General features: G+C 46.9%; 1 protein-coding gene across 1 annotated transcript; it reads left to right on the plus strand.

The window, feature by feature from the left end:
* Positions 1 to 11,018: 11,018 nt before the first annotated feature.
* On the plus strand, positions 11,019 to 24,220 carry CD2 (CD2 molecule). Its single transcript, XM_009504294.2, has 5 exons — positions 11,019 to 11,226; positions 14,064 to 14,360; positions 16,852 to 17,085; positions 20,569 to 20,685; positions 22,245 to 24,220. Exons 1-5 carry the CDS (start codon positions 11,166 to 11,168, stop codon positions 22,451 to 22,453), a joined length of 918 nt encoding a protein of 305 aa, XP_009502589.1. The 5' UTR covers positions 11,019 to 11,165; the 3' UTR covers positions 22,454 to 24,220.
* The last annotated feature ends 1,891 nt before the right edge of the window (positions 24,221 to 26,111 follow it).

Here is a 26,111-nt window from a genome sequence, read left to right on the forward strand (position 1 = left end):
AAAGCAAAACCAGAAAAGAAACATGTTGTATAACAGCAAGCAAAGAAAAGGGAATGATCCCTTTAGATTTTTTCTTTAGCATTCAGGATGAACTCATCCCCACAAAATTCTCATGTCAGTGAATCTTGCTATCCCAGTAATGAAACAGTTTGTGTTCTGCTTTCCAACCTCTACCCCAGGCTGCCGTGCCTGATGTCCCAGTGGCTGTGTACATAGCCCCCCTCAGAGCCCAGCATGGGGGCAGAGAGGCACCACGGCAAGAGGCAGCAGTTTGTGGTGAGCTGGAGGACCAGGCCTTCCCACCACCAACAGCTCTGCAGAGACAACAGAGTAGAAGTTGGTGAGTCAGTGAGCAGACAGATAAAACTGGTAACGGGCCAGTTTACAATAGCAAATGAAACATTCATTGTAAATGCAGAAGAGGCATGCAAGCAGTTGTTGTGTTAACTTCTGATTAAAATCTCAGTGTAGTCGAAAAAACCTCTAGATTTTAGGCACGTGCATGATAAGTGCATGTCACTTTTTATGAACTATAGCAATTAATTTCAAAATAAGCAAACAAGAAGAGTTCATGTGTAACTCAGCTGTAGGAGACAGCATCACTGATAGGTATCTTCAAAATAATTTCCTTAATGTTAGCCAACAAATGCTGGTGGTGCCATAAGATCCAGAAGTGTAGGTATTATTACCAACAGGTGGGGAGGAGTGAGATGCCCCATGGACTTCCATAAGTAAACACACAGAACCTCTAACAGAAGTGGGCAAGATGAGCAGCATCACACATTTCTGTCTGAGATGGAAGCAGAATTTGGTGACGTGTCATCGCAGGCGCTTGGATTAGTGTTGGGGTATTGTTTGTGCTTTTGGCCAGGCTGCTCAGCCCTGGGTGCAATCAAACCCTCCCTGTAGGAGGCTAGCAGTGGTGAAGGTCCCTCCTGAGCACATGCAATGGTCCCCTCTTGTCCTCTGGTATAAAAAAGGCTGGGAAACAACACCATCACCTGGTGAGGACCCTGTGACCTTAGACAACAAGTGACTGCATCCTGCATTGGTTTTGTTCACAATGAGCGCTGTGTTTCCTTTCTGCAAGGCTACGTGACTTGTGCCTCAGCCAGGGGATGAGGCTGGCAACAGCAGGGGAGTCTTTACTGAGAACCTGGAAAGCCCTTCTAATTATTTGTGCTTTTCCAGCAAGCAAATGGTGGCAGATGTTGTGTTAATTATATCAAGATTAATTTAACTTGGGTGCGATCAGTTAAGAGAAGACTCTGGGTTGTGCAGGACCGCTGGGAAGTGGCCTTTCCAGCATCTTTCTGGCTGGCCTCCCTCAAACATCGCTTGTGTGGCTCCAGGCTGGCTGACGTGCTGAAGTAGAGCTCTTGGCCAGCTCTGGGACTGAGAGACTCTTACCTCCAGCCCTCTTGATCACCAGCAAGTGATGCGGATGAATTGCATGGCCATCCACTATTGATAGAGGTAAAGAAACCATCCCCTGCCTATACCAAAGCAGGCCGCCTGGAGGGCAAAGGAAGATGAGAGCAGTGGGGGTGGGGGCAGAGACATCCCCCTAAAGTGTTCAAATATGGCTAAACCCTTCAGGAGGTGGATAGCAATTACATTCAAATATCATGTGAAGAGCCCAGAGCAAGTTCTGCCTGTGCATGCTGATGTCATCGTTGGTATCTTCATGGGGGTATTTCCCACCTCAGCCAGGCCATTTTGGGGCAGGGGCTGGTCCTGGCCCACAGGGAGACATCTGTAGTCTGCTTGGTCAACATGCCATTGTGCCAAACATTAATGGTAAGGAAAGATTTCCATCTGTAGAGGTAGCAAATATGGGTGGCTAATGTCAGCTTATTTTTAATAGATTTATTTTTCTGATAAGCATATTCTATGTCACACTTAGCCAACATCCATGATAAAATACTGGATGGGGCTACAGTATAAAGTATGTATTTTATAGTTAATATTGGAAATGAAGGAAAGAGCAAAACTTGGAACCTGAATTAATTGCAGAACTTTTAAAACTCACCTAAACTGATGACAACCACCAATAGTTTTAGTATTTTCTAACACTATAGAAACTAGATGTCTTACAGACCAAGAATTACTTGGAGGCAATTTTCAGTGAATCTTTTGGAACTGCAAATACAGTGCATTAAAAATAATTATTATCTGCTCCTGTATCATATGCAAATAGAATAAAGAAATACAGTTTAGCGGCTATCCTCTTGCCTGCATTGCTATCTCAGCTTTGGTTCCTCTTTGAGGGCAAAACATATTTTGCCAAAACCAAGGAGTGAAGCAGTTTTAAAAGGGTTTTTTTTTGGATACTAAAAGTAATGAAATAAGATTTCTTCAAACAAGTAAAAAAATGAAAGAAAAAGATGATGTGATGGTGTTTTTGTTTATGTGAAAGGAGTTACAGTAATGACTTTGAATGTATGACTTGAAGCAAAGAGCATTAAGAGTTTATTTTGCACTCCTGCAAAAGCTTTCCATCACAGAGCAATAGGCCTCAGAGATTTCTCCTCTGAAACAACAGACAAACCTATAGTTAGGGGATTTGGGACAGCAGGGGTGGGACTCAGTGACGTGTGTGAATGGGAAGTCAACTGGCTGGCAGCCAGTCTCAATTCACCTTGAGCCGACTACAGAAGCTGGGTTGGTTGGAGGCTTTTCCAAGGTGGCACAGGGAACCTGGAGCAGGAGCTACCCGCTGGGTGGGACAGCCTCTGCTGCTGGTGTCTCTGTCATCACAGGATGAACTGTGGCGGGACTGAGAGAGGAGGAGGAGGAGGAGGCAGACAGCAGAGTGACTGCTGCAGCGGATGGAAGAGCAAGAAGGGGTATGGGCTTAATGACTGAGGGTACAGAAGTGATGGCGAACAATGGCAGTCACAGATGCTGTTTCTTCCCTCAAATGGGTGGGGAGACTGCAGGGGTCTCAGGCAAGGTCTGCCCTCCGTCATCCTGCCAACACTTTAGGCAATATAAAATGTTGTCCTCCAGAAGGCAGTAGTTGTTGCTGCTTCCTCCTCGCACCTACTCTCCCTGACATTTGGCATGAATCATGTTCCCCAGATGGATGTGCTTCTCTCCCAGTGGTAGATCACAGCTCCCCCGAGCCCCTCTGGCAATGCTTAGCCTGGGGCACCGGGGACTCCTTACTCTGCCTTTCTCATGAGCCATTTGCAGGGAATGTGCTGTGCTAGTTTTGATAAGCCTGAGAAGAGGAGTAAACACAAATATTCCTATAGCAGCAAATGGGAAATACCTTGTCTTTCTTTTCTCTCAACCCCTAGTGCCGCTCTAATTCTAGCTAGCCCTTTTCGGATTTTTCTCCTGACCTCACTTTCTGGTATGGGTTTTGCCAAATGAGATGGGAGAAGGGTGGTGGGAGGGCAGGACACAGACCAGCTTTTTAGGTATCCTGAATACAGGTAAGAGCTTGCCTGTTCCTTTCCTTCCTGTGCACACACTGGGTCAGGATTTCTCTTGCTGCTATAAGAAGCCATGGTGAAAGCTGTGCAATTTAAGCTTCTGTTTGTACATGTTCCTGCCCAGCTGTTGAGGGTTTGGAGTTCTTCAGGTGATTTAGTTTCCGATAAGGAGTTTTGTTTCCTTATCTTTTGTTGAGATTTTGAAGCTTTGTTATTTGGCAAATACAAACACCTGTGTATAGCTTTCTCTGGAGAACTAACTGTAGATGGAGAGGCCCTTCTTTGCTGGAAAGAAGATCAGTAGGAGCCAACACTGCCATGAATCTGATACTATCTATCTCAAAAAACCCCAATGGTTAAACAGCCTCAGTGAGAGAGGAAAGTAGATGCCTGTGCTTATACTTAATAACTGATGCTGCAGAGCTTAAAGGAACTTCCAAGACAACACAAATAACCACTGCAGCCGTAGTTCCAACCCAGTGCATCTTGTCTGTGTGGGCACAAGGTATGCACAGTAACTTTCCATTGAGGCCGCACCGTAAACTTGCAGCTCTGCAAAGTGGCCACTAAGGTTCAGCAAATTTTTACGGAGTTGCTGAAAGCGGTGTATGTAGGGGACATGGGAGAAACGTAGTCAACAAAAAGCCCGCTTTTCCATGATGGAAACAAAAAGGGGTGGCTGAAAAGAATGGTGACACTACCCTGGACCTGACCACTGAGACCTTGCTTTCAGCAACAGATGCTGCGAGTAGAAGGTGCTTTTAACGGTGCTTTGTAGACAGGTAGTTGGAAGCCAGGATTTTGGGTCACGGGAACATCTGGGCCTATTAGTTTTCCTTCTTTGGACTGGCTGGCTGACCTTTGCAAGTCATTTAATTCTCCTCTGGCTCATTTCCCTGTCTGTAATACTGGCATGATCACATAGGCCTCCTCTGTAAAATGGGTTTAAGCCTTGCAGCGCCTCACACCTGCATGTTGGAGTGGTTGAGAGCTGGGACACACTGTGGCATGCTGTATGTAGAGGTCTGTCTGGGCTGCAGGGACTGCTGTGGTCCAGCTGCCACAGGACGCCTGACTGCCCAGGATGTGAGGAAGGAGGTTTGCCAAAACTGTTATGGTGGACGGCTCCTGTCTTGTTAGCCTTGCTAGCTTGTGAGATGGTAGTTTCCTTCTGACTCTCAGAAGTGTGACAGAGGGAGCTGGGCCTCAGGTATTGCCTTGGTAGAAATACTGTGAAAAGCCACAGCTTGCCTCCAATCCCCTGGTGCTCAGATGCATTATGCAGAACATCCCCTGCTGGCCTTATTGAGGTCTTAAAAACCAGAAATTCTCAGAAATGCAATGACACAGCGCCCTAGCCGTTACCCTTCCTGGCTGACAACAGGAGCTGTGGGCTGTGAATGTTTAGAAATACAGGCAGCTTTGTGGCTGTACTTTCCCCTGCTGTGAAAAATGCCTACTCTTTGCTAATGCTTGGGTAGCTGCCTGCTGCAGCTGCCTGGTGTTTCCTGTGCAAGGGTGGCATGTTGGCAGTAGAGCTGAGAGCGTGGTTGGATGGGGGTGAGCCTGCCCTGAGGTCCCCGCACCCTGAGGAGCTGCCCACCTGGTTCTGCTGTTGCTTTTCAGGCCTGATGTGAGGCTGGGTCACCCGGAATGCTGCCTGGTCTGGCCAGGCTGGGTTCTGATCCTGGTGTGCCACCTCTGCTTGCCCGGGGAGAGCAGGGTGTCCTGCTGCACTGACTAGTCAAAACCTGCCATGGCAAGGGTCTCAGCTCCTTTTTCTGCTTCACTTTCTGTCCTCACATCTTGCCAGCTGGCAGGACTGCATGGGTCGGTGAGCTGAAATGGCTGTATGTTGGAACAGACACCAGAGAGGCCAAAACCAGGTTTACAGGGCACAGGATACTTGTGGAACCAGAGAAGAAGCAGGGGGAACTGAGCAGCAGGAGGGCTTGCATGCCTTTGTGTGTGGGACTTGTATAAAGGCCATTCAGGGCCCCTCCTATGATTAAATACCTTTAGTACTGAAATGCATTATGCACTTTGTGCTTAGTCTTCTGGATCACTTCTCGTCCTCCCACCTACCTGTTTTGGACTGTCCCTCACTCCTCTCTAGAGTTATAATAGTATAATAGAGTAAAACATTGTACAAGGCATTAGTTATTCATGCATTTATTAAGCTGATGATTTCTGGAGAGTCTCAGATCTTGACTGAGAGACTACTTAGATGGTAGTAAGAAGTTGTCTTTCCTGGATATATTTCTAAGAGCAGCTGTTCTTCTAATATCTTCCTTGGATAGCTAGTCCATTCTCTCTCTGGAGGATTAAGGGGCATATTGTAGTTAATACAGGTCTTCATGTATTTATCACTGCAAAGACTGGAAGAGGTTGTTCTGTTCACCTATCTGGCTTCTTGTGTAAGGCCAATTGTCTGCATCATGCCAACAAACTTTTTCTTGGACCACAACATGTTTTGCAGTAGTAGTAATGTTGTTGAAATTACTAGAATAAGATACTGAAAGTTAGATCCTAAATCTAGGATCATTATAGATGATGGAAATCAGTGTCAGAGAAGCAAGACTGGAATGCACTGTCTGCACGAATAACTATCTGATGGGATGCTGACATCTGCTCTCACCTCAGGCATCATTGTGAACCACAGATTCTCAGACTGCTCTAAGGATGTTGCATTCCTTCAGACCAGACTTAAATTGTGTGTTTTTGGTGAGGTTTTGGCTGCTGACACAGGCTCACAGGTAGAAAAGAAGAAAACGAGTCTGAGGGACAGTATACCTGGAGCTGCTGATGTGGTACTATGGACATCACAAGGTAATAATTTATCTTGAAATATTCAGCCAAGGACTATTCTGTATGAGTCATAGTTTGAAAGCTTCCATCTACCCCTGTTTAGAGAAGGATGAAAAAGTTTCTGCAGACAGCCGTTTCAGTTCTGACAGGCTGTATCACTATTTTTGGAATATTTCCACTGTGTACAGGCAAAGCAGTGCTCTCAGTTTGCATGTACCAGGCTCCAAGCCACTGAGGCGGCATGCCCGCCAAACCTTTGGCCAAAGCTCTATTTTGAGTTCATGGTCTTCATATTTGCACCACTCGTTCAAACTGGACTTCTTGCTTTCTTGGCTCTGTGTAAGGCCAAAGAGAAGAGGAGGGGATATCTGTCTTGATAGTCTTGCCTTTTCACAAGTGGTGTGAACTGGACCTGGGTGAAGTAACTCCTGCCATGTTGTTGTATGGCATAAGATCCTAATGGAAAGCACAGCTGTATTTCTCCTGGATTATCACTATTTTATGACCCTTGCTGCAAGTTGAGACCCTTCGGAGCGAGTGAATGATTTGGGCATTGTAATGAGAGGGCTTGAAATGGCCAAAAGGCATTAACGGAGCAGCCAGGTTTCTGGTACTTCCCCGACCAAACTATCCCAGCACTGGAAGTAGCTGTACAGTCCCTTATGCGTTTTGGCATAAGGAATTTGACTCGATGGTCCTTGTGGGTCCTTTCCAACTAAGGACATTCTATGATTCTATGATTCATCAGCCAAATGGCTGAAACTGTATGTGGAAGCCAGCAGTTCCTTGATGTTTCACAGTGCAGGGGCAACCCCTTCTGCCAGGGCTGACTTTGCTTCTTCCCCAGTCCAGCTACTGCCTGCAAGTCACCCCGTCTTGCAAAGTTATGCTAAAGGCTTTCATGTGACGTCATGAAAGCCCCAGCTACCATGCAGGGAAACCTAGATGGAGCCCAGCTGTTAGCCTTGCAGGCTAGGGTGCAAATCCAGGATTGCTCCCAAGAATAAGGTTAGCCTTATCCAAAGCTTCCCCTCCACATGGTAGTACCCATCTGGTGTTTCAGTCAAGATCACATTTGCTCTTCTCCTCACAAACTGTGCCTAACTGAAGGCCTGTTTTTGTGAGAAATTGAGAGGTGTGAATTTGCAATACTGTTGTCATCTTTCACCTTGAGGGTCTCAGGTGGTGGTGAGTGCAGGGTCTCCGACTGTACTTTCAGGGAAGAGTAGTGAGTCCCATGCAAATGCCATTTAATATGACCTGAGCTTCATACCAGAGGAGATGGTGCAAATTATCGGATGGGCTACAAACCTACGCTGGCTTATTGCATGCTGGCTTTCTTGAGAATAACACGCTAAGTGTATTTGTACTCTTCCTTTTCTAGATCTAATAACATTCTCTTTTCTTGTTAGCCTCAGGCATGAATGTTTATTGGCTTATCACTAGGTTGAAGACTTAGAGCTGGGAACAGCCACATATTGTCTCTTGAGATGCTGCCTTCAGATGTGTGGGAGTCTGTCACCTTTACGTGGAAATGTAAGTATGATATGTACATTCCCTGTGAGGAAACTGCTTAGTGTATTACAAAGAACAGAAGAGTAAAAGAGAGAGCAAGCAACAGAAGCAAATGTGTATGACTACAGCACTTTGTGGCTTTTCAGTGGAAACAATACTACAGATATAGCAGTGGCTGCGAAGAAACATCCCATTGACACGGTTGCATTCAGTCTTCTTCTCTACTGTGCATCAGAAGATGGAGATGTCTAGCAATGCAGTGGGATAACAGAGGCTGGACGTCATCAGCCATGGGCTGGCAAGCTTAACTGAAGACAGGTCCAGCACCACCATCCTGGGAGACATCTCCTGTTTGTCGGTGCTTTGGTTTTCTAGCTGGCTTGTGCGTAGCGCAGCTGTGTTACTTCCTGTGTAACGGGTAGGAGAGAGGGCGTCTGCAGCGAGCAGAAGAGCGTGAGGGCATGGTTATCTGCAGGCTTGACAGACTTCGCCTCGTCCTGCCCAGCACAACTTGGGGACAGCATTTGGGCTGTAGCAGCACACAGCTGCAAGCAATAGCTCTTGCCATGTCTGTCCTGCTCCTTGGGGAGCATTGCTGGTTGGTGTGGGCGGCTGCTCTGCCAGTGCTCCCTGCTGTGGCTCTTCTCAGGACATGCATCCCACTCCAGACTGCTGAAGGTACATTCTGGCCTCCAGAGCTCCTCTGTGGCAGTAGCCCAAAGTTGCTGTGCTTTCCAGAGGTACCCATTTGCCTTCAGACACCCACTTCATAATGCCTTCTCTTGGGGGGAAACAGAGACATCAGTGCAGGGACTTCCAGTGCTTCCCACTCAATAACATCCAGAAAATCCCTTCCTTCTTCCAAAATGGGGATCGAAGCCCAGTCAGGACTCCAGCGTGACATTGCCTTGCTCCTCAAGACAGGGATGGTAAAGCTGCAATGATATTGCCAATTCCCCACTTCTCGTCTAGCAGGGAGGCTGAGGTTAGAGACACAGACTGCTTTCTCCTTGTCCAGCCGGATCTGATAGTGCAGGAGGTTTCTGATGCTGGTTAGAAAAGGGGCTGCTTGGCGGCATGGACCACAGACATGCCAGGATCTCATGGGGAATCCTTGCTGCAGGTGTGTGGTGTGCCCCTTTGCTGGCTCAGCTGTTCTTTTATTATACAAAATCTCTAAGCAAGTGCATATGCACTCAAGTACTCAGAAATACCAAAGCCTGGTGTCACCTCTGTGATGCACAGTGGATGGGAGACATTGAGGTCTCACCGCCTCTCTTGAGTGCCTCTTCACTGCTGACAGAACACTCATTTTTCAACAGGCCTTTTATATCTGTTAGGAGTGGGTTTTCGCTCCTGTCTACCTGTTGCTCTAACAGGAAAAAGGTTGCCATGTTTGATGTGCTATAACTGGTCTTCTGGAGCACAGGGGTTTCCAATCTCAGTCATTTCCGCTGTGATTTTTTTATGCGTGCATCAGGGCATGACAAACTTGATTAACTGGAAGTAGTGGCATTTCTTATGAGTACAGGACATACTTTTAAGTCTTGTTCTGCTGCCGTGGAGCTTTACCGCTCTTCTTTCCCTCGCCTTCACACACACACACACACACGTGCATCTTTCCATTTGTATTTCATTTGCATCAATCCTCATTTCTGCCTGCAGCTCTGCAGCAGGATGTATCCAGCAAGCAGGATGGCACCGAGCAGGTTCTGTTTGTGTACAGAGCAGAAGGACAGTCCCTTCCCCAGCGCATTTGCAACCTGAGCGTGCCGACAGACAAAGCGCAGTGGTATGCTGGAAGCAGGCAGTGGCCTTGAGGGTTGTTGCCTTGAGGTAGAAGCAAGACACGGTTGAGCAAAGTGGTTGCAGCATGCCCGGGGCCTTCCCTCCACTCTGGGTTCTGGACCCAGAAAAAAAAAAAAAAAGGCAGGACAGGTGGGGGTTGCTGCTTTTGCCCAAAGCCCTGTAGGTGCTCGGGCTGGAAGCAGATACGTCCAAGTGTGCAAACCTTGCCTGTCCCTGCCAGTGTAGCCAGGGAGAGAGGTCCCCACAGCCTCCCAGGGCTGCCACTGCTTGGCTGGGGAGATGCCTGGGCATGGCAGCCCCTGCCCTCAGCTTGGTTTTCTCCACAGCAGATAGAGGTCAGGCACAGAAGTGTCATCTTGCTGCTGTTGCTTCCTCTCTCCTTTTGTGTGTGCCTTCCTTGTAAGGAAAAAATAACAAAAAGAAGGAAGAAAAGCTAGCTTTCCCCATGATGTGCAGAGGCAGAAATACTGTGACCTTAATGTGTTTTTCTCCTTTTGTGCAAAACCAGGTAGGTTTTACCAGCGCTAGTACCAGTTAAAAGGTGACAAAGCCGGAGAAGGGGAGGTGTCTTACACGACCTTCCTATAATTTCAAGGAAGAAGAATGACATGAATTAGTGAGAAAGATTTATCTAATATTGTACATCTGTGCCATAGCTTTTCTTCTGTCTTCTTTCTTGATCCACATCTGCGATAAAAAGCTGGAAGATTTCAGTGGTCACTGTAGCAGTGGGATTGTGCTGGGGATTATATGATTCAAAATACTCACCACCCCATCTGTTTCATATTGGAATTGGGACTAAAGATTTTGTTAGCTTCTCACACATTTTTGGACCTAACTCCCATGCCTTCCCCTAGCTTCTTTTCACACCATCTTTCCCACACCGACCAGCTTCAGGGATGGTCTCTGGCTAGACCTAAGGCAGCATTTTCATCCCCTTCCACGCTCATCCCTCTTTCGCAGCTTGCTCAAATGGCTGGCCCTGCCTGCAGGTCACCTTCGTGTGGCACCGGCCAGCCCCTCACGGATCAGACATTGATGTGAAGCTGATCCTGACTGTTTCCAAGGGAAGTGTGTCTCCTTTCTACATGTTGTCCAACAGCCATCGGCTACCTGCTCCCTGCTGGGTGTCCTGGGCTTGCTGTCCCCTTACTGCTGCTGAGGCTATGGGGGAGCAGAAGGATTCCTGTCACCCCCCTGACTTAAAAAATGTATCCGTCCCACTAGGGTGGATGCTGGAGTTGATTGAACTCTTCGGGTGAACATTGAAGAGGACAAGGGCCCTGGCTGGCCCTCCAGCTGAGCAGACAGATCTTGGGGGCGTTCGTGCATTTTAGTGTGCATTTTCCTTGTCACTGCACGTTGTCCTCATCCTGACAAAACACCTCATTGAGAGGCAGTTCTGGCCGTGGTTTTCGTGCCTGTGCTAGAAACAAGAAGTGCTAGGGTGAGAGCTGGGAGGAGGGGAGGACGGCACAAGGGCTGTACCAACACATCCCATGACTGCTTGCTCACAGCAGAAGATCCTTTCACCGGCCAGGAGCTATCATTAGACAAGGCAACACTGGATTTTTTTTTTTGACCCTGAAGATGAACTTTAGGAGAATTTTCTTAGTCAAGTGCTTGCTGCTTTTATTTCCCAGTGTAAAATGTGAGTTTTTTCTTACCATTTTTTGTTGTTTCAGGCTAGCATTGTTAAAACTGCATTTTAATTGTTAAGATTGCATTTTAAACCATTTACAACTTGGTGGGTTGTTACTGATAAAAACCTAATTCCACTTTCCCAATGAGTGAAGATCTTTGGGTTATTGTTATTATTATTTGATTTAATTTTCAGCTGGGCGGAGGGCAGGACCTGAGTTTTCTATTCCAGTTAAAATAATAAGTTGTAAACAGTTTTGGTTTTAAGTTAATGAGCCTTAATTTGACACATGTATAATGAGAAATGTCAGCATTCAGTTTTCTCTCTGCCCTCGGGGTAGCTTGTACTACATTACAGATCCAGTTCACAGTACATTATTGTATGTAATTTCCTTTTCTTATCAAAGATGAGCAAATCTTTTGAAAGTGCAAATTACATTCTTCCATAAATATTAACAGGAGTGATATATCTCAGTGTCTTCAGTAGAGTTGAAGAAGTCTAAGATGTGAAAACAGTAGGCAAATGCATGCATCTTTTATATTTTGCGTAGTATTGCTCTCAGTATTTTCTAAAATATTAATCTAAAAACTTAATTAAGGTGTTAACTCATAGATTAGAGAAGGTTGTAAGAGATGGAGACAATACAATCATGAATAGATTTTTTTTTCCTCTGTTCATTCCACTACAGATTGTATGTATGGCTGTTTAATGCTTTTCTTTTCCTCCAGAACAAAATTAATAGATAAATAAGGATTTTTTTTACATGATATATAAAACATCTTCCCCAATAGAAATGAAGATTATTCCCTTGAATGGAAAACTTGTTTCTTACTTCTCTAAAGTTACTATGTGAGCTTTTCCTTTTAATTTTTTCTTGTGACTGTAAGTGAGAACTACACTGCCAGTTCAGATCTTTCTGCCCCTTGGAGCGCATTTCAGCTGGCATTAACAGAAACACTGGTTCATTAGCTAAACAGATTTTTAGTATCATATGTGTGGGATACTCAGCTCTCCATTAGCAAGACTATGGAGATCAGATAAACACCCAGAGATGAGTCTAGGTGGCTTGTCCATAGAGATGCCATTGAATTATCCTTGAAAACTTGGATTTTTAAAATTTCCTTTACTTCCAGAGGAAAAAAATATTATAGTATCTGTAATACAAAGAAATCCTATGACTAGCTCTAAACACCTGTGTGTGACAAAGCAAAACCAAGTATCAGAATTCAAATATTTGGGTATAATCTCTACTGTTATCTGTGTGGAGGATAGCTGCTTCCAAGACGGGTTGATAGCTTGATTTCAGAATATTTCATTAGATATGTCAAATACTTCTCTAAGAAATACAACAGTAAAATAACAGCCTCTCCTTAGAAGGGGGGTGAATTGTTGGAAGCACTTCAGTATTAATTTTCTTGTTGCAGAGGCACACTATTTTAGTTCTTTGATTATCTCTAACATTGCTAGTTTCATGAAATAGCAGCCTGATTTCAGTTCCCCCTCTGTGATATGGTTTAGCATTGTCCTAGATACCAGGAATGAAATATGCATAAACATAGTGTTTCTCTCTGTGGGGAAAAAGTGCTTAAAATATATAAAATCAGAGCAGAATCAGCTCTATCTGGTGATGTGAAGAGAAATTCCCTCCTGCTGATTGGCTTTATCCTGTAGATTCAAGAGGAATGAACATGAGAAAATGACAAATGAAATAAGCCGTGGCTCTGCGCGCACATTTGGTTTGTCAGGGACCTTGTCCCACCTGACACTTGCGAGCACTTTTCTACCTCCTCCTGGAAATTTTCCACCTGCCAAGGGGGTGGAGACAGTACCTTACTTGAAGTGACCTCCCAACAAACTTTGCACTCCAAAGACGTCCCGGTTTACCGGGGATGGGCCTTACAAAGGCCGTGAAGCAGCCTGGAGGGGAAAGGGCAGGCCACCCAGGCACAGCCCAAAGAGTACATAATTTCCACCAGTAGTAACCTGATCGATGTTTAGCTGCCTTGGCTTTCCTGAATATTCCCTTCAGCAGCCACACACGAAGTGCTGCCCAGTCCTGGTAGCACCTTTGGGAAGCACCTACTCTTAGCTGTCCTGGAGAGGGGACCTGTCATCAAAGGAGACTGGCAAAGAGAAAAGATTTTTTTTTGCCTTTGCTTATCTCCTAATATCTCCTGTGTCCGATCAGTTGACAGGATGTGGTTAGCTCTTTGTTTCTCCACACCTTACTTGCCCCACCGTGATCCTGTGCTAGAAAAATCAAGTGGCTATATTCCAGCGGGGCAGGGTGCCCGGGATGGGTGAGAAGGGGGCACTGCAAGCTGGCAGCACTGGGTCTGCCTCCAGTTCAGTGCCTTACACTCACTCACTGCTTGACACGGGCCACTATTGTTATTATTATTGCCATCGCTGTTAGTGCTGAACTGGTCCCACTGTCCAAGGGCCACTACTAGTTTGTGTTCTTGCTCTCTGCAGTGAGGTTTGCATTGGTGGGCGCTCTGAGTACCAGCCTCTGCCACGGGCAAAACATGCTGAAGTGACCCTATTTTCAGGAAGGGTTAAGTTCACAGGCAGCCATGAATCTTGGCATCCAAAATCAGTCAAAGTAAGTCAGCCAGAGTATAAAGCCAGCTTTTGAAAGCAGGACTCAGCTTCCTCGCCTCCCAGAATTAAATTAGGCACTGACATTTATCTAATGAATGACAAAAAGGCACTTTGGAACAGGGGAAGGAAACAGCAGAGGGGGTAGCAAGTGACAAACTTTTGGGTCACTGCTGTGGCCGCCAAGCATGGCAGCGGGGGCTGCTGGAGACATGCTGATGGGCTGCTTGTGCTTCCCTTTACAGACTCCGACACCAAGCAGATTTACGTGCCAGTGAATGAGTCGGCTCTTCTCAGCATCACTGCTACCGGGAATATATATGAAGCAACATGGCTGAGAGACAAAGTAAAGTTGCTTCAGATAAAAGACAATAAAGTTAGGTACTATGTGAACAAGGAGCAGTGCAGGTGTAAGATATTCCCAAATGGGACTCTGCAAATAGAGCAGGTGGTGAAAGAGGACAGTGGAGAGTACAAGGTGACTGTTTATCAGAAAGACGGGAAATTGCAGGCAGAAGAAAATACAACGTTTATCGTTCAGGGTGAGTTTTTGCTCTTCCCATACCATTCCCAGCATTGCTTAATACGACTTGGTATTTCCACTCTCTCTTACAGCCTTTCCTACTCATTGCCCCTATTTCTGTTTTGGGGATACTTCTGTGAGACGTGCCTCTTTCCTCCTGATGCTGACAGCAGCCTGCCACTCTTCTCCCTTCTCTTGCTTCTGTTGATGCCACGTGGTCCCTTGCTCCTTTCTGTCTCTGCTCTTTGTCAGCCATGAGGTTTCTATGTGTGACCAAGCAAGCAGCCGTGAGCACGTCCGTGTTGGCAGCAGGGTGAGTGTAGGTGGCTGTACTGCAGCACCGCACGGGGTACCAGGACCCGCTGGGCCCTGAGCTGGGGCAGCACCACGTGAGCAGGGCTGTGCTCCCAGCAGCACCCCGCTTCCAGAAGCCTTTTGTGGGAGCGCAGCAACCTACGTGAGGTACGCCTGTGGCTGTGGCGCTGGGCACTTCTGGCACTTCTGGTGCTATTTTATAGGCACTGAGTTATGACTTCTGGTCTCTAGGTACTGCTCCAGCAAGGTGAGCACCTTGTGTTGTATCTGCCAACCTTCTGAGCAGAGCTCAGGAGCCCAGGTGGCACTGACTGCCTGTATTTAGGCAATGTGATTCCACTCTGTTTTTGCTCAAACATAAAAAACAGCCAGCAGTCACCTCCCCTGAGATATGCCACAATAGGAGTTGAATTTGCAGGGGGAGAGGACTCTTGCACCCTATCCTTGCATAGCATAACACAACAAATATGAAGATTGTGCTGTTCAAAGCACACTGAAGCACACTCCTGGGCACTTCAGCTGCAAGGGTTCAAAGCATGAAGGCAGCCTCCATTCCTGTGTTGTATCTTGTCCTGAGAGGTCAGAATGGTACCAGCCCAAAGGTTTTGGGACGAGTAGGGAAGAAGGGGCTGACTCTCCTGCTCATTTATAGCTGCTGCCACCTCTTCAGACCACTAAGAGGTCGGGCAGTGTGGGTTTTTTGCCAGCAAGAAGATGATTTTGCTGTGTCCTTCCTCAGCCAGCAAGCACACCTCTGCCAGCCCCTTGAGTTAGTGGGCACCAGCTGACACTATAGAAATGATGCCTGGATGAGGCGGCAGCAGCAGCAAAGACAGCTGGAATGGTTTCTGCTCAGTGGGAGGCCTCGGGGCCCTAAGAGGCTGCTGAGAAGTGTGTGTGTCTCCCTACTTTGGGAATTACTATTGCAAACTACCTACAGATTCAGGGAGTTATCAGGCCCTGATGCTACTTATGCTTTAGGGCACCGAGCCATCATTGGGGTGTCCTGGGTTCAGTTTCACGTTAAGGTTGCAACCTGGTCATGTGCCACATCATTTCATCTGCACTGCAGCAGAGAGGTTGTTTTGCGTCTGATAGTGGTTTCAGAAGTAAAGCCCTTTAGTAACTGCTAGAGTCATGCGTCAGCCAGATTATACTTTGTTACAAGAGTTGGACAAACAGTTGTTCCAAAAAAATAGTAGTTTAGATTATATCATCACACAGCTCCACCGCTAGGACCTTCACTCTACTGATTGACACTGGGGTCTTCCCCTGAATGATAGGTTACAGATTGTATAAGAGGAGTGGGCTTACGAGGAAAGGGTGGCTGCAGGTGTCACAGCGTGAATGTAGACTGCCTTTGCTAACAAGCAACCCTTATTGGCTTTAAATTTTATGCTCTCTATAACTTACAGTGCCTATAACTAGAGGTGGCTCTGGCATGTTTTCGTTTACCTGGTCTAAAAAGTATAAATTAATTTTTTTCTATCTGATGTCCCTGTCAGTTGCCCCTAGTTAAGGAAAGACCCACAAGCTTTTCTGGCTCTTTCAGTGCCACCAGTGATAGAGAATCTGAAACAGAAATGTAGCTAGCTGTTTGCAGGATTTAAGAAGAGAATCAGTTCTCTCTGTCATAACCTCAGTGAGAGCTAAGAGTTGTCTGGTTTGTGTTTTCTACTCTGTTTTGATGGGTTTTCATGCTGTGGCTGTCATGCTAGCTGAGTGCCTTTGGTAGTACTTAAAGCATGGCAAGTAGCTGTTTGCCCTGTCTGAGAGGAGATCTCTCCTGGCGGCAACAGGCAGAGCAGTGCCGACTTCACTTGCAGCAAAACACTGGGGCCAGAGCTGGAGGGGGATGTGGCTCCCAGTCACTCCCATCTGCTGCGTCCCCCAAATACACAACTTCCTCCCCTTGCCTGCTTGGCTGGTTGGCTGTGAGCCAGGCTGAGCCTGAAAGTAATCCACCCATGGTGGTGCAGCTCTGCTTCGCTAGGCCAATATACTGCATTTTCTTTATTATTACCATCTTACTTCTGTAGCAGAGGTCTAATTTGTTCTTCATTCTTCTCTGGTCTCATTAGCTGGTGTTACTCTCTTACTGCTTACTGGGGCTAATTTGCTGTTCTGATTAATAATAGAGGTTTTCAAAAGGAGAAACCATCTCAGACATGCCTGTCCCTTCTCTTCTTTTTCAGAGCCTGTCCCTCAGCCAGTCCTCAGTGCTGAATGCAGGAATAAAACTGTCAAGTGTGAAGTGAAGCAGAAGACTAAAAATGAAATATTTACTATAGAACTGACTAATGATAAAAACAAACAAGTCGTAAATGGAACAAATGTGGAATTGCCCGTGCAGCGTTCTGGGACGTTCAGATGTGTTGTTAAGAACCAAGTCAGCAAAAAAATGACTGAAAAAGTAGTTAAGTGCTCAGGTAAAAAAAATCTATTTTTGCCAGAATCTGCTAGGGTGGACCCACAAAGCCTGATGCAGTTGTGTCAGGCACCTGTAGGACTGGTCCAGGTGCCAGCAGCATTGATGGTTCCCTGTACGCGGTATTGTGAGTCTAACACCACCACAGTTACTGGGAGCTGATGCTACTGTGGTATCCGGGATGCGAGTCATGCTTTCTGCTTGTCATTCCCCAGGCTTGGGGAATCTCCACCCTCCCCACCCTGCTGCTGCCTGCCCCACTGCTACCCTTATCGCATCTCTGCTCTAAATGCAGGGAGGCCAAGCTGGGAGCAGTGGGATGTGAGGTGGCCCATGCTCCTCCTCTTCTGCAACCAGCGGTGTTTTCCTCCATGCTTAGTGAGGTTTGGAGGTTGCTGGAAGAGGGGGAGAGGTTGTTCTGGAGTCAAGAGCTTGTGGGTGGCAGAGAGGCCCTGGGGTGCACTGCAATGCTGCTTCCACTGGAGGTGAAGTCTCCTGGGGGAAGCTGTAGCCTGCCAGCGAGATCAGGCTGGCTGAGGGATGAATGAATGAGAGATTCTTGCTCATCCCATCATTTTCTCCGTCTCCATCATCCCTGCTCACTTTTCTTCCAAAAGTTGCCAGAGGTATCCTGACAGACTATTCGGTGTCAGCATCCTGACAGACTCAAGTGTTGTCAACCATCACTAGTGGTAGACCAATGAAGTAAAGGAGAAGGTGGGGAGGTGGGCCTGAAAGTGTTTTAATCGCACACAGCGGTCTGCAAATGGCAGAAAGCACTTTCCCACTCATTTTTATCCTCCTTTATTCCTTTAAAACTAATTGTACTTCCCAAAGGTTGACTTCAGTCAACCAGTCCAAAGCCAAAGAGTTGAATTCAGTAAGATGGTATAAAGCTACCAAAGCTACCACGACATAAATTAACAGCTTATTTTTGGAAAATATTGCTTGGGATCTTCCCCTATGTATATAAATCCATGGCATTGATTTCAGGGGATTTACTCTTGATTTACATCCTCATGGTGGGGAAATCATTTGCACTTATTTTCCTCTTCTCCATTATATTACCTATGAAGGTGGTGGTTGCCCACGACCTGTGGATGTGAATGGGTACTCTCACAAGGGGAATAATAAGTTGCTTGGACTCTCCAGCTTGGCCAAGAAATCAGGAGTGAGGTTCTGGAGAATTTAGCTGAGATTTGGAGCTGCACGGGTCAGATGAACAAGGCTCAAATGTACCATGGATTTTCTTACTCACTTGAAGCGTCATCTTTCTATACCACAGATGCAGCAAAAGAACTGAAGGAATTGCATTTTAAATGGGCAGAGTCATGCTGAAAATTATTAGGCAAAAGAAGTCATTGGTCCCCCACCTAAAAGTTTTGAAAGTTAAGGCAAAACCAAGGGGCAGATCATATTGGTATAACACCTGATGGTGGTGTTCAGTTCAAAATTCAGATTTCCAGTGCAGGACTGGGGAAAAGCCCTGGAATTTGCTGGGCTTGGGTTCATCCCACCTAACTATGAGCACTTCACGTAGAGCACTCTCTTGCTCTGGATTCCCGCTAGAGCTAGTGGAGGGGGAAGTGTGTGCGGGGTGGCTCACGAGAGCTGGCTCAGCATTTCCAATTTGCAGCTATTTCTGCCATAGCAAATTTAGGGAAAGTCCAAGTCCAAAGGCCAGCCCATGGTGTGAGAAGGCAGGGAGCAAGCCTTAAGGCATAGAGGCCTTGCTGAAGCAATTCCAGTTCGGCTGAGGCTGACTGAAGGGCAAAGAGCTGAGGGACAGGGTGGTCTCTGCTCTCCTGTGCAGCCCTTGACTCCTGAAAGATTGCCCTGATGCCTAAAATAGCCAAAAAAGGGTTGTTTTCTGCTACATAAGCTGCCTGACCTGATGGGCTGCACAGTCCTGCTGGTGCTAGCATTGGGAAGAGGCTGGGGTGCAGGGGAGCAGGATGTGGCATGGACTTTGGAGCCAGGTGTGAACACACACTGCTGCATTACATCCATTTAAGGCAGGGCAAACTCATCCAAACATGTTATCTTAATGAGGAAATGCTGGCTGAAGCTGGCCATCCCAGGACACAGGCCAGGCAAGCACGGGCCTGCCTGCATTGCTGGTATAGGCAGACATTAGCCATCAGCATGATACTTTTATTCTCTTCTTTCACAGGGTGAGTTTGTTTTTTGTCAAACCATTAACAGAGAAATAGAAGGTTTGCCACACTGGTCTTTAAGGTACAAATATAACACTTCTCAGACACCAAAAAGCCACTAAAACCATGTAGCACTACCCTTTCTACTCAAACAGAAACCCCCTCAAACCTTTCCGTGTGGTGGCAGGACTCTGCCAGCTCCATAGTAGATTTAAAATCCCTCAGCTTGCACTCAAACCTCCTTCCAACCCTGCTTCCCTCCATGAACATCTGGTGCTGCATTCAAGGCAAGAATGAACCTTGAATTTTGAACTTTAGCAGGCAAGACACGCTTCAGATGACATGCTCAGCTAACTTTTTTGTATAAGCGTAACTGCGTGAATCTGCGTGCCTCACCTTGTAGTCAGGTGGGAGAAACGGGCTCGGAAAGGGCAAAATACACCTCGGTGTAGCACTGGCAGCTAAAACAGGTGAGAATCACATCACTGACAGTACTTGCTTTTTTTTACACTGGGGCAGCCCAGGCTGACGGTGGCCTTTATACTGTAGACATCTTGGCTTTGGTGTCATCACTGTTTGCGCACACTCCATGTACATTCCCAGTGAATGTTAAGGGTGGTGTCGTCCCCTTTGGAGCATTGTCCCCCAAGAAGCCAAGGAACATGCACTTCTGCTGGGTTCAGCTCTGCAGTACCTGTGCTTGAGCATAACCGCTGAATGCCAGGAGGACAACCCAAGCAGGAGGTGGTGAAGGAAGGCTAGTGTCCAGCAGACCTTATCTGGCCAAAACAAGGAATGGTCATATAAAATTTTGCTCACCAGGCAAACAGAGCTCTCTTTTTGAGGCTGTGGGATATTTGGTTATGTTCTTTTCCCTTTCACTATTTGTTTTTAAATTTGCATACAGCCAAAAATTGAAGAGGCAGTACCAAAATACTATGAAGCAAGTTAGTCTCAGTGTTTCCAGCTCAACAGAAAGTACTTAAAAAGTTTATTTTTTTTAGATGTTGAGCACTGCCTGGATATTTGTTGTCAAAAGGGTCCATTGCTAGCAGGAACAGGGCATTTGTGGTAACTGAAATAAGATGAGCTGGCACACATGAATGCTCTGCTTTCGGTTTTCTGCAGAACTTGAATCCACCAGGGAGCAATCAAAATTCTCCACAATGAGGACCAGGAACTTTCTGCTGTGTACAGAGGAAAGGCAAAGGGTGGGCTCTCTCACTGGGGCTGCCTTTACAGTCAATGGAAGAAAATACAGAATTCTAGACAGACATTGTGCAAGTTATTTATTTCCTTCTAACATCCTCTTTCATTCCCTTAACTAGGCCAGCTGGACTTTCATCTCATCTTAAGCATAGCAGGAGGTGTGACCTTTTTTGTCATCTTTGTGACTTTGCTTATTTATTGTATCAAGAAGAAAGCAGAAAGGCCTGAAGATGTTGGTAAGTGTTTAAGGATACCATTGCTATCCAGCCACCTGGACTGGAGGTCCACCTTGGAGAACTTTAAAGAGTTGAGGTTTTCAGAGCAGGCAAAGATTTCATCTGTTGTCCAAAATTCATGCCTCTTTAAGACCATAGGAAATACTCCACCAGAGTCTTCTCTGAGAGCGGGCTCTCAGTCTTGACGGAGAGGTTGCCTTGAATTACAACCTGGGTGTTGTTGCTAGTTTGGATGGACAGAAGATACTGAGCTGCCACTCAAGAAGAGTTGTCTGGCCCACCTGGAATGGGAGGCTAAAGCAGGAGGGAGGTCACCCTGCAGCCAGAGGAACACCTCAAGTTAAAGGCTTGTTTCCGAGTCCTTCCCCCTCACACTGTGTGAGGCTTCCTGTGTGGTCTCAAATAACAGCTAGTCTCTGCATGAGTCAGTTCTTGAGTTACAAAATGGGACTAAAAGCTCCTTTGTACACCACAACAGTCTTCGTCAAGATAAAGAGGGCTGTGCCTGAAAGAAACCTCAGCTGATACCTCAAAGGTACCAGTGGTCAGGCTGACAAAAAAGGGTGAGCATTACTGGTCCCATAGCTGAGGGGAGTACCACCTCACCGCACCTGAGCGTAGGTTACTTGCTATGACCTTCCTGCTGCCCCCAAAGTTACGACCATGAAGAATAGGTAAGTGCTGTCCCGATTCTCTGGGAGAGCTCACCAGAGTGCATCCAGGGAATGCCATCTCAGAAGGCTCGCCATAGCTCATGAGCACAACAGCGGTATGAGCGTAGCCATCTCAGTGTTATTTTAGATTATGGCTGCTGTTGAGTGGGATACAATACTCCCTCAACTCTGCAGTGATAGCATATCCTCATTTCTTGTGTCTGGATTCAGCAAGAATTAAGAAAAAGAGAAGTCTGGGAGAAGGAGAACTAATACAAGAGGGTGACTAGCCTCTTTGAAACAGTTTGGTTTATGCTTAAGGCCATTTCAGTGTCCCAAGAGGTAAATCCCTCAATCCCTAAACTAAGTGACAGACATTTCAGAAATGATGAGTCAGTGATCAAAAGTCAGCTGGCATGAATTTACTACTTCTACTTGTTGGGAAATCAATGCTGGCAAAATGGACCTCTGGCTTCCAGGTGCCTGGAAATCCCAGAACAGATCATAGCAGGGCAGAGTGCTTTGATGTTGCTTCCTGGGATTACATCACACTTTCCCTTCAGTGGCCCATTTCCAAAAGACGACAGAGGAGCTGGGGGTGTCCATCGGTGACCTCTCGCAAAAGCAGTTCCCCCAAAACAGGGCAGAGCTGCCCCAAATGCCCCCAGGTACCTTGACCTCAGCCAGGAAGCCAAAAAGTTTTCAGGTGTGCCTGGGGTGTGCAGGTAGAGGTGATTTTGGTTGTTCCACTGGAGTAGCAGGAACACCTGAGAGTGACAGTGGCCTTCCAGGTAAGACCAATATTTGGCTTTTTCTGGCTTGGGCCAAGCACTCTTCCCTGGCTGTTCCCAACTTCTGCTTAGACCTCAGTATGTGCCTGATTGTTGGGTACTTCTGTTGTTGCAGATGAGGAGCAAATGATGCAGGCTCGCAAGGTGGACAGTGAAATTGTGAGCCGGGAGCTCCCTCAGCCGCCGTGCAACCCTACCCCGAAGCAGCTGCGTGTGCAGCAGTGGCCACAGCCGCAGCCCAAGGTGCAGCAGCAAGCACCACCCCCACGGCCCAGGCCTCGCACTCAGCAACGGACTCCAAACCACCCAAGAGAAAGACCTTGAACATCTGCCCCAGGAGGGACGGTGGTGTCTCTGCTCCACCATTCACTGGGGAAAAAAAGTTTCCAATAGTCAGGAACCCCTCCCGCCCAGCCTTGCGTAATGCTAAGCTATGAAATGGCAGCTTTCGTTGCAGAAAATCAGAGAAAGCATCAAATGGAGATGAAGACACCCAGTGGAGGAGATTCAAGGTGATGGGCATTCATCCCTGTGGCCATTTTTCTTCAAGTGACTCCATCTTAGGGTATGAAGCACTGAGCCTTGAAACCTGTGTCTTCCTGTGGTTCACTTGTTTTTACTGCACCTTGTTTTTTCGTGCTTTTTGGATGGATTATATGAAGAAGAAGCTAAATCTCTAGTGTCACAACACGGGCCCAAGGATCTTAAAGGGTTTTGTCACGTATCTTTTCTTTCTCCAGCCACGCATTAGGACAGTCCTCTGGCTTCAGCATCAAATGCATGACCTCCTGGATCAAAAATAGTTGTATGTAATTAAATGCTTGTCTGAAGTTGAAAGAATTTGTGTAATCTAATGCAGAGAAGAAAATATTGAATGGAGATGTGAGAGCCTTGAAGCATATATGTGGGAAAAACACAGATGGGAAAGGAGTAAACATTTTCTCTGTCATCTTTAGAACAAGAAACCATGGACTTAAATTGCAGAATTGCAGCAAGGGAGAGTTAGGTCAGGATTATTTTTTTTTTGCATATGAAGCACTGAAATAAATTTCTGGGAGAGGATCTCCAGCACTGGGGGTTTCAAAGGGCAGATGAGGCAACCATCTGTGAGCCATCCTCATGTTGCAGAGGGCCAGGGGAATGTGCTAGATGGCCTCTCCAAGGGGTGTTTCAGCTCAGGTTTCTGTGACTCCTTGCTGGCAAATAAAATGAAACTTTATTCTCAGCATCGGTCTGTTTGGCTATCCAGACTTCTTTCTTTTTTTTGTCATAGAAGAAGTCTGGTATCCATTGGCTCATGAAACAAGTGCTACAAGCTGCCAAGCAGTCTGATTACTAGTGGTATTGTCTGAGTTGTCATGGCATTTCATTGTAGGGCCTCCTGCTGATGGTGAGGGACGGTGTCCCTTGGTTTTGCTGGTAAGCACCTCATGTATAACTAGGTGATGATAGAGGACTGCTGAGATGTCCCTCCCAAAGGGAGAGGTTGGACTGCAGTGACTGCACCTGCATCACCCTCCGCATGCTGAACAAATGCTGCGCGCTTCTCTGGTCCTTGGAGATGCTCATAGCTGCTTCTATGGGACAGCTGAGGAGCCGAGAGAGGACAGGCCACTTCAGAGCAATGTCTGAATGGGTACACTGGCCCATCTGGAGTAAGAGGCAGCACAAGTGGAGGAGGAGAGAACTGCAGGAACCACAGAGCACGAGACATCCAGCTAGCGTGTTGTTGTGTTAGGCAAAAAAATGTGTAGTACCTCTTTCAGGCTTGACTATCCTACATGTGCCAGGGGAGTTACAACGGCCATCCTTTGTTTATCCTCAGAAATGTGACTAATTTTATCTTCTGGTACAAAGGCAGGGAAGTAACTTGTCAGGGAGAAGGAGGTCTCTGCCTCCTCCAGAGTTCAGTCACTTTGCTTGAAGTCCAATGGCAGATACAGCCCTGGGAGCGCCACTTGCTCTCACCTTAGCTTTCTGCAGCTTGTTTTAGGGCATTTACTGTTTAAAGTTGCATTTGGTAAACTTTTCATGGTTTATTTTGTAACATATGCTATATCCCTGTAGTGAATGAATAAAGATTGGAGTGGGTGGAGAGGATCTTATTTCACACATGTGCTGACACATCAGTATCTGGATCTTACTTTTGTACCAAGGAGAAAAGAAAAACGTTTTGGTCCCTGAGCCATGAAGGCATGGACGCAGGAGGTTTCACACCGATCCCCAGGAGATACTGGCTGCTACCTGAGTGCTGGTGGGCTTGGGTCGGGGTGGGTGAACACAGCCACTGTGCCCGCCTGCCTGCCATGGCAGCATGCTCTGCCTGTCCTGCGTGGCCAGAGCTTTTATCGGTGCTCTCTCCGGACCGAGCAGCTGAGCTGAGACTTTTCTGTGGTTATGGGAACACTGGTCCTTCCTGGGAGAGAGGGAGGGTTACTGAGACCTGAGGAGGAGAGCAGGCCTCTTCTGGGATCCCCTGCCACTGAATAGTGCTCTCTGTGCCCAGAGCTTAACAGCTGCAGGAATGCTAAGGGGATGCTCCTTCCCCACCACAGAGGCTTGGTGAGCATCTGTCATACCTCTGAGATACCCTCCTAGGCTTTGCACCAGCTGCTGCCCCGGGCCCTCCTCTGCCTGGGGCTGGTGCTGGTGTGGTGACACGTGCCACAGGACCTTGCAGGAGGGCACTGGTGTGTGCGTGAGGTGGTGCTGGGGTGACCCTGGCCCAGCACAGAGGTCTGCTCACTCTACTGGCAAGGAACTACAGCATGACACCAAGTCATGCCCAGGATAGGAACAGGAGGCAAGAAGCTTTTCTATTGTTAGTCACAAGCTGGGTCCAAACCCACCCCCAAGACTGGGCTTGAGACCACCCTGTGAACTGTGGAAACTTCTCTTGTCTCAGCTTAAGTCATGTGAGGGCTGAGCACACCCAAAAGATGCCCTCGGTTCCCTTTCCTGGAAGCAGGGCTGCCAGCAGGGACCCTGAGTACAGGGCAGGGCAGAGGCCACTACAGTGGGCATGAGTAAAGTGTGGAGGTGTGTGTTTTAATCCTGCCCTCCACCTGGCTGCTGTAACCACGGGCTGATAGAAGCACTCTCAGCCACTGTGTAAATCACCAAGGTCTCCTCTGGGTTACTAGACTATTGCCTTGTTGTTTTCCAGATACATATTTCTCTTAGGTGCTAAGGAGCCCAAAGCTAAGTAAAAGGAGCTGAATTTAGCCCTGTTGGGTGGATTTGTACCAAAACAGTTCTCCATCAGGCAGACAAGAAAATACTATGAGCACAGAGTCTCATCAGGGCAATACTTATTTTTGATGCCTTTATTTGATCGTCACCATTGTCTTTGTGGTGCCTCGTGTTTGTTATGCTGCACCGCAATGGATGATACTTGTACAGTCCTGCGTTCTACTTGGTGTCTACTTGAAAAGTCAGCAATTCTTTTGAATGTGTGTCATGGAGCATTCAAATCTCAGGTTTTTATGCTGCAGAGGATGTTTCAGTTCTGGAAAATGAGCTGACAGCAAGACCTAAGAAATAACAGGAAGTGCTTGGCTCTGGTGATACTTGCTGCAACCTTTCTTGGCTCTCCCTTTGTAGATACATCTACCAGTGAGTCACACAAGGTGAAATTTTTTTTCCCATTCTTCTTAAAGTGTATGAGATGAGAGGGCTGACATGCTGAGCTGTGCTCTGTAAGGACGCTGGCTTGTCCTCCCTGGCTTGGGAGACACAGCTTATGCTACCCAGCTGTTAGCAGGGATTAGTTTTGCTTGGTGGTGTGCTTTGGAGCCAGCACTGAAGGAACAGGAGGAAAGTGTAGACCTGTGATTCAATCAAGTCTGTAGTCATGCTGTGGTCCTGCAGCACTTGCCAGTTGTGCGGTCTGAGTAGGCACCCAAAAGAGCAATGGTTGATTGAATAGAAGATACAAATCTATCCCAGTCTTAATCTGCTTGACATCGGCAGCACTTGCTGC

Source organism: Phalacrocorax carbo, chromosome 1, assembly GCF_963921805.1.
Source record: "Phalacrocorax carbo chromosome 1, bPhaCar2.1, whole genome shotgun sequence".
In the NCBI taxonomy this organism is placed as follows: Eukaryota; Metazoa; Chordata; class Aves; order Suliformes; family Phalacrocoracidae; genus Phalacrocorax; species Phalacrocorax carbo.